The following is a 16,355-nucleotide window of genomic DNA, read 5'->3' on the forward strand; positions in this document are numbered from 1 at the left end:
TGCATGAATACATTATGAGCATCTCTAAGGCAAGAAGCGTGCTTCTAAATTATCCCCAATATAGGCTTATCTAGTGTTTCCCAACCTTGAGTCACTGTCGTCTACTACCTTCATGTTTTGCCACAATCAAGTAGCACCAGTGCTTCATACTTTAAATTTATTTAAACAAAGAATCTAGTCAATAAACTAAAGTGTAAACTTTGAAATATTTTTATTCTAAAATTTATAATCCCGTAAATGGAAAAATATATTTCTAGCACATTTTAACATATACATTTTTTAAAATGCTTGTCCATCCACTGGACAAGAACATTCTGTATGTTTAAAATTATCACAGGAGAAACTTATGCATGACTTCAAGAAACAGAACTTTTTGTATCCATTGAATTTTTATAAGTGCTTGTAAATTACATGATTTTGAGAAGATAGTGAAAAGAAAATAAAAATCTGTGCTTAAACATAAGAAGAACAGAACCAAGCCCGATGCAAAAGGGGCACCTAACTGTTGTACAAGTTATTCTTGGATTTGAGATTTCAAAGCAAGACACTAATCACGATGATCTCCATTCTACTTAAGTGTATTGGGAATTAAGCTAAAGACTAGAAAAGTATTGACTCCCATATGTCATCTATTAGTGTTGGTTAAGGCTGGGAAAAAAGGAGCTCTCACATCACTGGCGATATCCCTGGAAGCCCTGGCGTGCTGAATTGGGATGGCATCTTCCCGCAGGTCATAACCCGTCATCTTGACATCTTCCCAAGCTTGTTTATAATGTTTCTGCAAATGGAGATTGCAATGCCACAGTTAATATGAAGAGGGAGCCACTGAGTCAGCCTTACTGATGTGTAAGAAAACCTGTTAAGTCACATGGAAAATTAGTCTCCCCTTAAGATTTATAAAATAGGCTAGTTTCATAATGAAATTAAGTTCCAGTAGATTTTTATTTTTTTCCAGTAGATTTTTAAATGCAATTTAGTAAAGTTCATTTTTTTCAAGAAAGAAATTAGGAGACAGTAAATCATGTAAAAATGAGAAAAATACATAGCGTTCGGCTTTAAAAGGAAAAATCAATGATGAGCCACTAAAAAGAGAACCAAGTAATACTATACTTGCATATGTATGTTTTTATGTGGTGTTTTTGGTGAAAGCAGTGCATTTTTCCTTTCAACAAAGGACACACATCACTATTTATAAACACAACGTGCATATGCATACGCATGCCTGTGTACATGGGTGCTCACACGTGGCACTTCTCATTTGTTTAAATACTAGAAATCAAAGGAATGATAGGGAAATGCCTTTTGATAAATTTCCTCTGGAACATATCAACTTAAGTTTCAGTGAGGCAGAAAATATTGTGTAAACCAAGTGAGTGTGTAGCTCCTTACATCACTGATCTGTATGGCATTGATCTTGGACTGCAGCATCCCTGGAGTGTCCGCTGGCACATTCACATTCGCTTTCTCTCTCTCCCAGGCATCACGATACAATGGCTGGTAAAAAGGAAAAAAGGTGGTTAATAAGTAAATAGGCCAATTACTGCATGAATAAAATTATAGGGACAATTAACAGTTCTCTTTGGATGTTCGCAGATATAAATGCTATAAATCTAGATCACATTTTGTTTTCATTGTGTGAATTTTTTTGTTGTTGTTGTTAAGTACTCTCCACAGCAGCGTGGAGCCCAACATGGAGCTTGAACTCACAACCTTAAGATCAAGACCTGAGCTGAGATCAAGAATCAAATGCTCAACTGACTGAACCACCCAGGCACCCCTTCATTTGTGTTATTTAAAAGGTGCCAATAATGACTCCAACAAGAAGAATACATTAATGTGTGGTGTAATATAAGTGGAAAATGAATCAGAAATACAGTAGTAAAATGATCCTTTTTCATTAAGTCACATGTAATCATCTGGCAGGTAAACCTACATGGCAGGTAACTATGATAATCCACATCACTAATAAAATCCTGGCTTTCTTGGCCCAAATAACTATCACGGTATCTAATATTCAGGCCACCCCTGGACTTTTCCATTTCCCTCATGATTAAAAAGCAATAAAAGGTGGCAGTTCTGTGATCATGGTATTACCTAGTAGACTTGCATTATAAGCAAGACCTCAAAATGTATTCAGAATGTGTATCAGAGTCTGCGGAATATAAAGATGCCCACCGCATCTATGTCAAAGAGTCATCTAGGTAACTGAACTGTGGATACCATTAATTGATTGTGAAATTCTATCTGGGTACATGAATGTACAAGGTTCTAATCCTGGTAGTAGCAACTTAAAGTCACAAAGTTCTTATGGAGACTTCTTCAATACGTCTGAACGCATCATCAACCCCGCTTACCTCACTGATCTGTACAGCATTGATCTTTGCCTGGATGACTTCAGGGGTATCAACAATGCTGGTGAATTTGAAGTCCTCAGGCTTTATACGATACAACCTCTCATTCAGGAGATTCTGGGCATTCTTCACTCTCATCACTTCCACAGAACCCTCTGGCAACCATCCTATGCCCTTTAACCATTCCAGGTCTGATTTGTACACGTTCTGTATGAAGGAAGGGACCACAGAGTTCAAAAGAGTCAAGTCTGCTCACTAGACCACGATGCCAGCAGGCCACACAGTACCTCTATTTAAACTAGCTGGGTGGCCAGTCCCATGGAACGGAAGAATCAACATTAAATATTAATATTTGGGTGTTATATCTCTGGCACACATCTCTGGGAGAAGTTCACGTAATCCTACAGGAATTGGAGCAGCGCTGATGAGTGACCCTTGTGGAATCACAGCAATGGCACATTGTTTTGTTTTTATACAAGGTTGAGCATCTGTGCTCACCACTTGAAATCTGCCTTTTTTTGCACTACAGAGAATAACATCTGTAAGAATTTGGGAGAATAAGGTCTTCAGAGGCATATATAATGAGGAAAAAATATATACTTTTATCTGTATACACCGCTCTATCTATAAATATATGTACATATACATTTTTTCTATATGTACCAGATAAACTTAAAATCCAACATTTCCTTACGTTCAAATTTGTTTCTGAAATTTAGATATCTGATCATGCAAACATAATGGGTTAAAAACAATTGGGACTGAAATTTTCTATCTAATTACATAGAATAAGAGATATTTTTTTTTGTCTTAAAAAAATAAGACCTTGGTACATAAGAAGGAATCCTCCACAAGACAATGTTCCAAATGATTCTATAACCATGAAATATACAGATTATGTTAGGTTCTATTAAGATTACCATTTAAATTATATCCCTAGGGAGTACACCATGACGCTATTCACAGAGACACACATCTCCCCCAAGAGTCTGGTGATAAATATACGCACATCACTCTGCAGTTCGTAGGCCTTCTTGGCCTGGATCACATCATTCTGATCTGGCAAACACGTCCACTGGTGCAGATAATTGCGATAATCAATATCGCTAACCAGGACCTGGCACTTCTTGGCCTGAACAATTGACATCATGTCCAATGGTGTGTTGTGAATTCCTTTAGACTTCTCATAAGCTTTCTTGTATTCTCTGTCACTCTGGATCTTGGCAGCGTGTATAGACCATACCAATTTGGGGTCATCTTGTAGGGTGCGGAAACCCACATGGTGGCCCAGTTGCTTACGGTAACCTTCTTTGTACTTGTACTAAAGTGGTGAAAAATCAGATAAACAGACATATGAAAATAATGTAGTAAGAGGACTTTTCATTAAATGTTTTCTGAATATTGGCAGTCATTATATATTTCAGTTCACTTTGAGGAAAATAGGGCTATTTTAGGTAGTTTGATAGAGAATGGGAATAAATCAGGAGGGAAATAGTATGGTGAATAAGGGTAATTACAAAAAATTATAGCTGACATTTACTGAGCAATGACTATACGCCAGACACTATTATGAGTGCTTCAAATGTATTAGGTTGATCGGTGTAAAACTGCTGAGTTTTTTAGTAAAAAATAGTTTAGTAGCAACTACAATCCCATTTAATCTTCCCAACATCTCTGTGAAGTACATACTATTATTATTATTACATTTTTCAGATGTGGAAAATAAGACACAGTGGGTTTAATCATGGGTCTCCAAGGTTGCCTGAATGGTGGAACATTAAGTCAGTTGGTCCCCAAGAGTACTAACAATACCTCAGTAGGAAAAAGTTATTTGTGTGGTTTTGGAGACAGTTAAAAAAGGTGCATATTTCACAAGAATGGAAGCAAGGTCATTGGTTTGAATTAGATGACAACAAAGGCCTGGGAACAAGAGTTTCCATCTTGTTCACACTTGTCCTAAAAGCGTCTTAGGACTAGAGTAAGATAATGTTTTGTCTTTTCTATATTTGGATAACATAGAAAAGCTTGGACAAAAGGGAGGGAGAGACAAGTGGGAATAAGGCAGATACTATAGATTGGCTATTGTATTTAGAGATAAAAATGAGAAATAAGAGGGAAGAAACAGGTGGATATACAAGATAAAAAATAGAGAAGAACCCAGACAAAGGGAACAGGATTGCTTAAAGATTTGGAGCTGAGGGTGGGAGGTAGGGAGCTTGGTAGGATAATTATTTTGACTAAGTTTTTAAATTACCATTAAATGAACTTCAAAAGGTTGCTGAGAGCATTATACATAAGCCTCCAGTATAAAATCTTACGTATAAAATGTGATTTCAGTCTTATCTTACATGAAACTTTCAACTGCGATCTATATTTATGGAGAATGTCATAAATATTTGGGGGATAAAATGACACTGGTCAATAATCAAATCTATTGGTTCCTGAATTTTTCCCAAGAATTCTGCATAGATTCTTCGTGTTTTTTTCACTTCTACTTAGAAACAACCAAGAAGTTATACACATACCTCATCTATGCTAACCTTAATGTGCTTCATTCCATTTTAATGTTTTTATTTTTTTAAAGATGTATTTGACAGGGAGAGAGAATGAGAGAGAGCATGAACACAGGCAGGAAGAGCAGCAGGCAGAGGGAGAGGGAGAAGCAGGCTCCCCACTGAGCACAAAACCTGACATGGGGCTTGATCCCAGGACCCTGAGATCATGACCTGAGCTGAAGGGAGATGCTTAACTGTATGAGCCACCCAGGTGACCCCATTCTAATGTTTTTAAATAGAGAAAGTCTTTAGTGCAAAACAAAATTGTTTACATAGATTTTTTTTTAACCACCCCCCTCAATTCTTAAAAAAAAAAAAACTCTATTTGTTAAAAGAAGAGATAAACCACAAGGAAATAGAGGCCATACCTCACTGGCAATATCTCTGGAGGCTTTGGCTTGCTTGATTTCAATGGCATCTGCCTTGAAGTCATAGCCTTTCTGCTTGGTCTCATTCCAGTCTTTTTGGTAAAGTTTCTATTGAGGGAAAACACAGGTTTGTTTACAAAAATTGAAAATAAGTGAATACTCAAAGTACTCAAAATATGAATATGACAAAATGTAAATGAAGACAGGATAAGGAAAAACAGGCATTTCTGAGTTCCTCTGGTTATTGGCTATTTCTTAATAGACTGCAGGATACTTCTGAACTAAGATTTTAAAGCTAAACATCTAGATCTACTAAATATTTGAATACTTGTCTTCATCACAATACGGTACACATCTGAAAATACCCCAACACACAATACATGGAAACTAAGAATCAACTGTGAAGCTAGAAAACCTTCATCAAGGTATCATGTAAGGTCCGGTAAGATTTTTTTTCCTAATGTTGCCTTTTGACTTTTCAGAGGTCCCTGCTAAAGGGATGTGACATAGATATCTTATCCTTTGGATATGACTTAAAATTGTCTTTTAACTTTCTGACATGGAAAATAAGACACAAAGCTAATGGCTTTGAAATGTCAAACAATGTTCTGGATCAATCAAAAACCTATAAAGATAAATGAGACTGTCACCTCATACTCCCTCAAGAGAAATTCAACTAGGTATTTCAATATTCTCAATTAATATATGATGAAACTGAGCTATGGACATTGGATATAGAACAATGCTTTCAAGATTGAAAGGAAGACAACAATAGAATTCAGATATCCCAACTCTTTGCAGTCCTGGGACCCAGCCATGTATTTAAACTAACATTTAAAAGAGAGAATTTCCATTCATATTGCATTAGGAATGGAAGCTAAAGAGAAAATGTTTAGCACCAAAAGCTGTACACATTTCTAAGATAGGTAATTTGTCCATTATACCACACTCCCAAAGCTGACATATATTTTCCTATGAAGGTATTTTCACTTCATATTTATGCCTCTTACATCGCTGATTTGCAGGGCATTTATATGGGCCTGCAGCATGACTGGCGTGTCAGAAGGAATGGTGATGTTGGTTTTATCTTTATTCCATGCATCTTGATATAGTTTCTGTAGAGAGAAGGGAAATATTACTTGAGTAGTGAATATATGAAACATTAAGACTTAGAGACTAACCTGAAAAAAATTTTTGGGTGGTTAATTATATGTCTTAACTTGGCTTAGGCCACAATACCCAGATATTTAGTCATACATCATTAAAGATGTTTCTGTGAAGGTAGTTTGCAGATGAGATTAACGTTCTTCTCAGTAGACTTTGATAAAGTAGACTACCCTCTGTAATGTGGCTGGGTCTTGTCCAAACAGCTGAAGGCCTTAATAGAGAAAAGACTGACCTCTGCGGAGCAAGAAGGAACTTTGTCGGCAAACTGCCTTTGGACTTGAACTGCGACTCTCTGCTAGGTCTCCAGCCTTTTCTGCAGGTTTTAGGCTTGCCAGCTTCCATAACCATATGGCCCAGTTCCATCACATAAAGCTCTCTTCCTCTGTGTATGTGTATGTATACAGACATAGTCTATAGATCTATCTACATCTCTCATATACATATACGTGCACACATCTATACACATATGTACACACATATCTACATGTATCTATACATATCGACATCACCTATTGGCTCTATTTCTCTGGAGAACCCTGACCAATACAATGTCAAACCATTTAAAATGCAGCATTATGCTATGTGTTTTAGTATTTAATAGGAGTTAAAGAAATATTTGTTCTACTTTGCATGTGCTTTTACCAAACTAGTCAACAGATTCTTAGAAATGCTCCCCTCACTATAAGTCTTCCAAGGGGAACAGTCTACTTGTTCAGTTTGGGTGGCAACCTTTGAAAACAGAGTCCCGCAAAAGGAATGCTTGGTAATAGGATGGTTCTTACCTCACTTATTTGCAGAGAATTGGCTTTTGCCAGGACAACATCTGGAGTGTCAACAATGGAAGTGAATTTCAAGGCCTCTGGCCGTGTTCTGTAAAGTCTTTCATTCACCAGGCCTTGAGCATTCTTCACTCTGTTCATTTCTACTGAGTCTTCTGGCATCCAGCCGATGCCACGCAGCCACTCCAGATCTGCCTTATATACACTCTACAAAGATGTTAGACAGAAATTATGTTCTATGGTTAGACACACCATCTCATAATTGAAAAATAAAGTACATGGGATCTAGGGATTGATAAGCACAGAAGATGGTAGTTCCAAAAAAGTAGGACCTGCGATTTTATAGGACTCAGGGGTTTTAATATCAATGGCACAGTAATTTGTAAAAGCATAATTATACATCCTAGCTGTGAGGAGCGATAAAATCGTAATAATACTGAATTTCATGGTAATTATTTGATATTTCCAAAAAATTATAGAACTAAAAACACTTTTATAAAGGAAATTTTGTTGAATCTCATTCCGTTTTAATTCTATAATAACTGAAGAAAACTTTGGTCCATGGATTATAGTACAATAGTGGCAGTTACTTTAAAAGTAGTCAGATAATTTGTGTTTGTTGGCAATATATTTCCATTGCCAGAAAGTACAGATGACATGAAGAAAACAGTCTGGAATCTAGGCCAGTAAATGAAATACATGGCCTTAGTAGGATTCTTCATCTCTATTCTTTGATTCCTAGGGCATAACTCCTGAATATGGGTTATGTATTAAACAATGCGAGTGGTGCCCTCCTGGGTGTGTGCAGTGCATAATCCATGAGTCTATTCACAGAAGGGTCCACAGGAGTGGACAATTAATAAATCTATGCCCTCTCATTCCGTCTTTCCCAAAGTCTGTGTTACGTACATCGCTCTGCAGTTCATAGGCCTTCTTTGCTTGGATAATGTCGTTTTGATCAGGTAAGCATGTCCAGTGATGTAGGTAATTTCGATAATCAATGTCACTGACCAAAGTTTGACATTGCTTGGCCATCACGATGCCTAACATGTCCACTGGGCTACTGAATTTGGTCTTCCATTTCTGGAATTCCTTCTTGTACTCCCTTTCACTTTGAATCTTCCCTGCATGTATGGCACACATAATCTTGGGATCATCTTCAACGCTCTGGGCTCCAATGTGGTGGCCTTTCTGTCTCTCATATGCTTCTTTGTATTTGTACTAAAATGAGAGAAATGCAGCTTTAGAAACCTAGTTTTAACGTGAACACCCACAAGAAAATGGATAAGAACTTCATATCACAAACATTTTGCCATCTCTAAATAATCTTAAGCTCTATCATAAGCATAACGGTGGTATATTCATTTATCTTCACTGGTGCAGGCATTACAGCTACAATTCCAAACTATTCTTCTCTGTGACAACAAAGGGAAAAAGTCATAGAAAGTAGGAAGCAGGAGTAGGGAATACATGTGGAAACAATTGCAAAATGTGGCCAACCGACCTCACAGTGGCCATTCTGCAGTGTGACACCAAAGGGGGTTAGATAAAGGGCACTTACATCACTGGCGATATCCCTTGAGGCCTTGGCACTTTTGATGGAAATAGCATCAGCCCTCAGATCATAGTCCTTCATCTTTGATTCATCCCATCCCTTGGTGTAAAGTTTCTAGATAGAGGATAATACATAACAGAAAAATAAGAGTGGTTTAGAAAAGTTAATAGGCCAATTCCAGACAGGAAAGTGTAAGGTAGAAGTAGGTTAATGAATCCGAGAAAGGCTTAAGAGACAATAAGGAAGCTTCTTACTTGGCTGATATTGGCAGAATTGCTCTTGGCCAATATGATTTCTGGGGTGTCTGGCATCACGTGGATGGAGGCTTTGTCAGCATTCCAAGCTTCTGTATATAAATGCTATGGGGGAAGTGAGGTAAAACCCTTTGTTAAAGCTCATATATTACAGTTATTTTCAAATTTAACACATTTTAGTGTAAAAAAAAAAATCCTAAAAGCCCTCGTAAGGCTATTTTACAGGTGAGGGAAGCAAAAGGGTACTGGGGAGAGTGAAACATGATGATATTTAAGCTGCCATATGATAGCTTCATAGCTAATATGAAGTGATATAATGGTTTCAATTATTAATTCTTTTCTTCCAGTGAATCTCAAGCTTACTCATAGGATCTCCAAGGATGGAACCCGGCTATAGTATTATGATATAGTAGAAGTCCCTAGACTCCAGAGTTAATCCCAAATTCAAACCCAATTCCACTATGTCCAAGCTGTGTAATCTTGAGAAAGGTACATAATGCCTTAAATTCCTCATTTCTAAGAGGTAGATAATCATATTTTTACTGAGTGCTTTTGAAGATTAACCATAACATATGTAAGATGCCAGAGTCTTAGTAGGCACTCAGCAGATTTTATGGTGTTTCCTATTCTTATCACTGTAGTTGCTGTGATAGGCCTGGGATAAAATAGAATTTCTGGGGTTTTAATACTTCAAGCTTTGGATTTTGCTGAGAGTTGATGTCATACTCTGCATTGAGCACCCAATGTTGGAAGATGTCCAAGCAGGTGCAGAAGAATTCAGGTAAGTTCAATTCAATCTAAAATGTGAATATTAAGGACCTATCCATTGGATAAAGAATGAGCCCAGTATCAATAAACAGATTGCTAGAACTCCAGAAAAAAGAAGTGATTATCTATCCTGTGTAATGACACTAAAAGCAATAGTAGCAGCTCACTTCCTAAAGTAGACTTCCACAATCAAACATGGAAGAGAAACCAAGGAACTAATTTGAGTTGTTCACTGGCATTGCTATAAACACGGTCTCCCAGAGTTCAGAACAAAATACTAAAGGGCTGTTTATTCCTTCCAGTATGCATAAAGAGAAGTCAATGGTTTGAGTCTGCTCTGCCTAGAAGAATGTACAAGGACAAGTAATGGATTGATGGATGCCTCCATGTCACTGCTCAGAAAAGTACGTGCATTACTCCCGAGAAATTATCCTAGGCTACGCTTCCTCATGCACACAGAGAACTGGGGGATACAGTGTTGAAAAGCACATGCAGGTCCAACTAGAAATCAAATAGATGCTCTGTTGAAGACATGTGTGAGAATCAGGCCCATTACCTCTCCTTTCTCTGAAAACCCTTTAGGGCGTTTCTCACTTTATGAGCCAAGTCCATGGAAGGTAGAACTCAGGAAATGGAAACAGTTGGATACTCACTTTGCTCATCGTCAGGGCATTATTCTTTGCCAGGACAATCTCTGGGGTGTCTGTAATGCATGTGAATTTGAGCTGGTCTGCTGGCTGGCGGTACTTCCTTTCACTCAGGATTTCTCCAGCTCTCTTCACCTTCTCGATCTCTACAGAACCAATGGGCACCCATCCAATGCCCCTCAGCCACTCCAGATCAGACTTGTAAATAACCTGAAAATGAAATAATGCCAAATATTACCTAGACAGCCTGGTGTCTGACCTGGAGTTAGCATAAAGAGACACTGTATAGCTCTGAATCTTACTGTGTGAATTTCTGGGAAGACCCAAGACTGACTGACTTTGCTGTAGAGTGGCTAGCCCAACACTCTGTCCCTGAAGGTAGCCAGTGTTTGCTGGTTTAAAGACTCCTCAGGATCCCTGGGTGGCGCAGCAGTTTAGCGCCTGCCTTTGGCCCAGGGCGCGATCCTGGAGACCCGGGATTGAATCCCACATCAGGCTCCCAGTGCATGGAGCCTGCTACTCCCTCTGCCTGTGTCTCTGCCCCCACCCCCTCTCATAAATAAATAAATAAATAATAAATAAATAAAAATAAATAAATAAATAAATATAAAATAAAATAAAGACTCCTCAACTCTGTACTCACTTTGGCAGCACGTAAAGACTCATAAAATCTAACAATATGAAATTTTGTTGATGCAAAACCATTTTAAGGAAATTAGTGACTGCCACCTGATAGAAAGCATTCTCCAATTCGATTGCCTGTGCTCCCTGTGTGGGAATACTACTCCATCAGAATATGGCTTCTTCCTATCCCAGCAGGCACTGGCCCTATATCATAAAGATGAACACTACTAGCTGATCACATGTTGAGTTCATGTGTTTTCTGGGGACAACAAAAAGGGCATCTTTTTTTCATGTGATTCTATATACATGCTTCTAAACCAAAGAGTACCTGTATTTTTTTACTCTTATCTTACTTATTCTCCATCCCCTTTCTTATGTCATAATTCAAGGAAAAAAATGTATTTTATCTCTCCATCATTTTTCTTCTTTGAATTTAAATAACTGGCTAAAGGAAAATTTTTCTCATCAGTAAAGGTAACATTCTTTCTGTTTGTATGGCTTTTTGGGAAAAATTCTTTTTTTTTTTTTTTTTTTTACAATGCCACTATGTTTATCACTCTTTCAAAAGTGACTGCTTGTGAGAGCCTGATCAAAAAACCAAGGAGATACTATACCAACGAAGTAGTAATCGGTATAGTGTGTATGTATGTATGTATGTGTGATTTATATATATATATATATAAATCATACAATATATATATATATATATATATATATATATATATATATATATATATATAAGAGTCCCAGGGATAATCTGCTGGAGGACAACAAAAGTGCCTCACGTGTTTCTAGAGAGTTATATTGTTTTCAGCTTCTTAGAAAAATTCTCTTAATAGGTACAGTTCATTCTTAAACTTCCTTGTACAAGTAATGGGTTAAATTAAGCAGTCAGAAAAATGGAAATGTGGTCAATTCATTTGGAAATTTAGATTGTATTAAACCAGCAATTCTGAACCTGGCATCAATGAACTTGAACAGAAAAATATAATGTCTTTAATTTTATTAACCTCTAATTGAAATACAGCATTTCTCTCAGTTATAAGTATAGGCTACAGATCACAGTAGCATTAGCACTATATGAGACTTTGTCAGCAATAAAAATCCCAAGTATTTTCATATGCTATTGCAGTTGTTGCAGGCATCTTCAAATATTTATGCTCGTTACTTCTTTGAAATGAAACTGTTATTAAATCCAGTGCTAGATCTTTTATTTAATGTTAAAAAGCATGCATATTACTACATCATAAATTCAATTTAATACTTCCATAACTATATTTTGATTTGATCAATTTCTTCTGAAACATAATATATACTGCATCTTGTGCATCTCATGACATTGTCTTGGGAAGCTGTCCCTGGTCTCAAGGGACTGCCAAAAGATTCCATGACATGAAAAGTTAGAACCCCTTTAAAAAAATCTTTTAAATATGTGCTGATGTGGTCAGCACCACAGAGGTAATCTGTCATATGGACACTCTCTAGTCCCAAAAGAAAAGAAAGGTAATTCACCTGATAAGATCACTTTCTCTTCCCCCCAAGGGAAGGTGACCCTGTCTGAAACAATCCTTTCCTTTCTTATGCTAATAACTTCCTTGTCCTACTCTCCTTCCAATAAAAACCTTCCATTTTTACAATTCTTTGGAGTTACTCTCTACTTGCTGGATGGATTGCAGCCCCATTCATGAACTGGTTAATAAAGCTATTTAAATCTTTAAAATAAATAAACACATGCTTAGACCCACTCACATCGCTCTGAAGGTCATATGCCTTCCGGGCCTGAATGACATCGTTCTGGTCAGGCAAGCACATCCATTCATGTAGGGGATGCTTGTAGTCTATGTCGCTTACGAGGACCTGACATTTCTTGGCCAGCACCAACCCCAACATGTCCACGGGGCTGCTGAACTTGGTCTTCCACTTCTCAAAGTCTTTCTTGTACTCCCTGTCACTCTGGATCTTGGCCACATGTATTGACCACATTATCTTGGGGTCATCCTCAACATTTCGGGCCCCAATGTGGTGGCCAAGCTGTTTGCGGTAGCCTTCCTTGTATTTGTACTGAAAAAAGAAAAATGATAGGAGCCTAATGATAAGAACATCTCATTTATATAACATCTTATAATTTCATATACACATTATTTCTTTGGAGTTTTCCTTCCTAGCATAAGCAGAAAGGTTAATGTTATTGACTCCATTTTATAAAGTAGAAGCCTAAAGGCTTCTATAAGAGGGATTTTAGGCAATTTGTTCAAAATGACATCACAAGTAGGTGAGAGCTACTAGTTCTTAATATTTTTCCCTTCTGTTAAACTACACTACCTACTTTACATTTGATTACTTAACATGGAAAGAGAAAAGATCTTGTACAATCTAAAAGAATATCTACTTAAAGATGTGGCTATTTTTTTTTCTAAAAATGTATTAAAGATATGTTAGAATATCTCTCTTGTAATTAGAGTTTATACTGAATGCCCTGATTGAGAGAATGGGCTATATTAGATAGTCTCACCAGAAGATATCTCCCCTTATTAACCTGTTATGTCATTGAACTTTCATCATGAGAGAGTCATGCCTCAGGTTAACATTCTGTACTTTTAAAATTCAAGAATAACATGTTATGGTCCATTTTTACCATGAAACGATCAGTGTGAGCTTTTCTAGAAAATGTTTTGATAATAAAAGGAATGAAGCCTAAGTCTCAGGCATGGGGCCCCTCCAGAAGATGGAAAGCCTGGATTGGGTTCCTGAGGAGCCCTGGTACAAAATGAGGGCCCTAGATATCCTCAAGAGAAGCTTCTCATGAGAAGGGAAGGGCTACTGAGAAGAGACAAGTAGGTGCTGAGGAAAAGCTTTGCTTACTTCTCAATTTGTCCTTTCAACGAGTTGAGTTAGGGGTATTCTGGTAGGAGAACCTCACTGAAAGTTACAAAGGATGAAAGAAAACTCTAAAACGCATCCATCAACTAGTCTTCCTTTAACGCCAGAATAAGGAGATAGAAGTAGTAGGAAAGGATTCCCATGTATGTTAGGGGACTTACATTTGCTTTCAATGTTTTCTACAAACATCTGCATCAATTGCTGCTCAACTTCTGGGGCTCCAAAATATGAACCCATTTTTAGTGCCTATAAAACACCCATTTTTAAAGAATATACTTCTATCCCCGATTGATTAGCAGGTATAATGGACACGGTATCTTATGGTTTTCTTAGTCTTTTTTTTATTTGCAACTTTCTACATGTGGGAATCACTAATTGAAGCTGAGACTTGTAGGGACAACCACAATTCTGGCAAGAAAAATTATAAAACTGCCATTTGGGAACATCTTTGAGTAAGAAATGCCTCTTCCAAAAACATCAACTTACATCACTAGCAATATCTCTCGAAGCCTTGGCTGCCTGGATCGGGATGGCATCCAAACGCAAGTCATAGCCTTCCTTCTTTGACTCTTCCAAAGCAAGTTTGTAGAGTTTCTGTAGAAAAGAGAGTCATCAATCATAACTCCTTTCATAAAAAATAAAGCTGTTTATTATTAAATCTTCCCTGTCCTCATTTAAACTATAGAAAGAAATCTACAAAATCAAGTATGAGAGTGGGTTGGGTTCCTACAAAATTATCTAACGACTTTTAAGGCACATGTTCTAAACTTTGGGATTTCACTGATTGTTAAATTAAAAAAAAGAATTGGGGGAGAGATCAACATGTGGTTGCCAAAATTTTGTTTTGCCAAATAAGTACATGTAGAAAAAAATAACTATTTACTTTCACCATCCTAATATAAAAGAAAGGTCATCTTAATACTAGAGAAAGAGAAAAAAATAAGGACATTATTTTCAAATTGAATATATTTGGATTTAAGAAAAATCCAATGTATTTTATTTTTTTCCTCATTTTTTGCTATGGACTATCATCACAGACTATGATCAATCTGTTGAGTAGGGTTTCAGAATGATCGCCCTGATGAAAATGCTGTTCCTGAAAGAGATTCCTAGGAAAATGCTTGCAAAGAACATTAAATGGTAATCAGAATATTCCTGAAGCAGCAAAATAATATAGGGCATGATAACCCATTGGGTTCCAGTACAGCACCTGCCTGCTAAATAATTGTTTAATCAAATAATGAGTTGACATTCACACTGACTTGTTGGGAGGGGAAGGCATTAGGAATATAATTCCTATTGAAATATTTCTCCATAAGCATTCCATTCCCTGGTATCCTGTTGGTAAAAGCTGGTCTACACCATGGACCTACCACATAGTCCAAAATTGAATCAATAGACAACTCTCTTCTACCAACATTAGTTTGGACTATATATAATAAATTAGTTGAAATATTTCACTAAAAAAATAGTTACAATGGTTCTTTTTTGCCTTTCTGTTCATTTTTGATCAATAGTTTACTCACATCACTGTAGTTTATGCTGTTGAGTTTGGCTAGCATGATTTCTGGTGTATCTGGCATGACATGAATCGTTTTCTTATCATTGTCCCAGGCTTCAGTATATAAGCGCTATGAGAAAAAAAAAAAAAAGATGAGCAAAATTATTTTGGTACTCACGGACTTTTTTTTTTTATTATGTGTACCTCTAACAAAAGTAGAAATAAAATTATTAAAGTTGCATAAATTCCTACTTTTCATGTAAATTATTAGTTCTTAGAGTATTTAGTTTACTTGTTTACTATTTCATTGACTCAGTTGTTACTGTTTCTTATTTCAATTCTTTAACCATTTGGAAGTGTAATTGGGTTACAGTATTTAAACTCTGTAATTATGAAATTGGTATTTCTCATAGTTTAATGTCTTAAAGTATTATTAAGCAACTATGGTATTATAATGGAAAAATCATTTTTAAAGGTATCATAAGTCCTAAAGGAATTACAGGAATTCAGTAACATGTCAGGTTTTTTTGTTTTGTTTTGTTTTTTACCTTTTTCTACAGTGAATTCCTCTATCTAGCAGTGAGGAGTAAAAACTCACCTTACTCATATTTATAGCATTGCTCTTTGCCAGCACCTGCTCCGGAGTGTCAGTTATGCTGGTAAATTTCAGTGTTTCTGGACGCTGACGGTAGATCGTATCACTCAGTATCTCGGTGGCCCTCTTGGCTTTAACAACATCCACGGAACCAATTGGAACCCAGCCAATGCCTTTCAACCATTCAAGGTCTGACTTGTATAAATTCTGCAAATCAATGGATAAGAAACATTTACTAAAATTTCAGATTCATAGTCACTAAATGGCCTATACTAGAGAAATGAAAAAGTACTGATGAACAGATAAAGCTC

General features: G+C 36.8%; 1 protein-coding gene across 1 annotated transcript in view; it reads right to left on the reverse strand.

The window, feature by feature from the left end:
- The window catches only part of NEB (nebulin), a 210,814-nt gene that overhangs the window by 84,614 nt on the left and 109,845 nt on the right, over positions 1-16,355 (reverse strand). The window contains 15 exon segments of the mRNA XM_041739331.1: positions 671-778; positions 1,390-1,494; positions 2,355-2,558; positions 3,361-3,672; positions 5,275-5,382; positions 6,285-6,389; positions 7,224-7,427; positions 8,130-8,441; positions 8,782-8,889; positions 9,030-9,134; positions 10,451-10,654; positions 12,818-13,129; positions 14,435-14,542; positions 15,475-15,579; positions 16,048-16,251. Coding sequence (XP_041595265.1) covers positions 671-778; positions 1,390-1,494; positions 2,355-2,558; positions 3,361-3,672; positions 5,275-5,382; positions 6,285-6,389; positions 7,224-7,427; positions 8,130-8,441; positions 8,782-8,889; positions 9,030-9,134; positions 10,451-10,654; positions 12,818-13,129; positions 14,435-14,542; positions 15,475-15,579; positions 16,048-16,251 — 2,604 coding nt within the window.

Source organism: Vulpes lagopus, chromosome 24, assembly GCF_018345385.1.
Source record: "Vulpes lagopus strain Blue_001 chromosome 24, ASM1834538v1, whole genome shotgun sequence".
NCBI lineage: Eukaryota > Metazoa > Chordata > Mammalia > Carnivora > Canidae > Vulpes > Vulpes lagopus.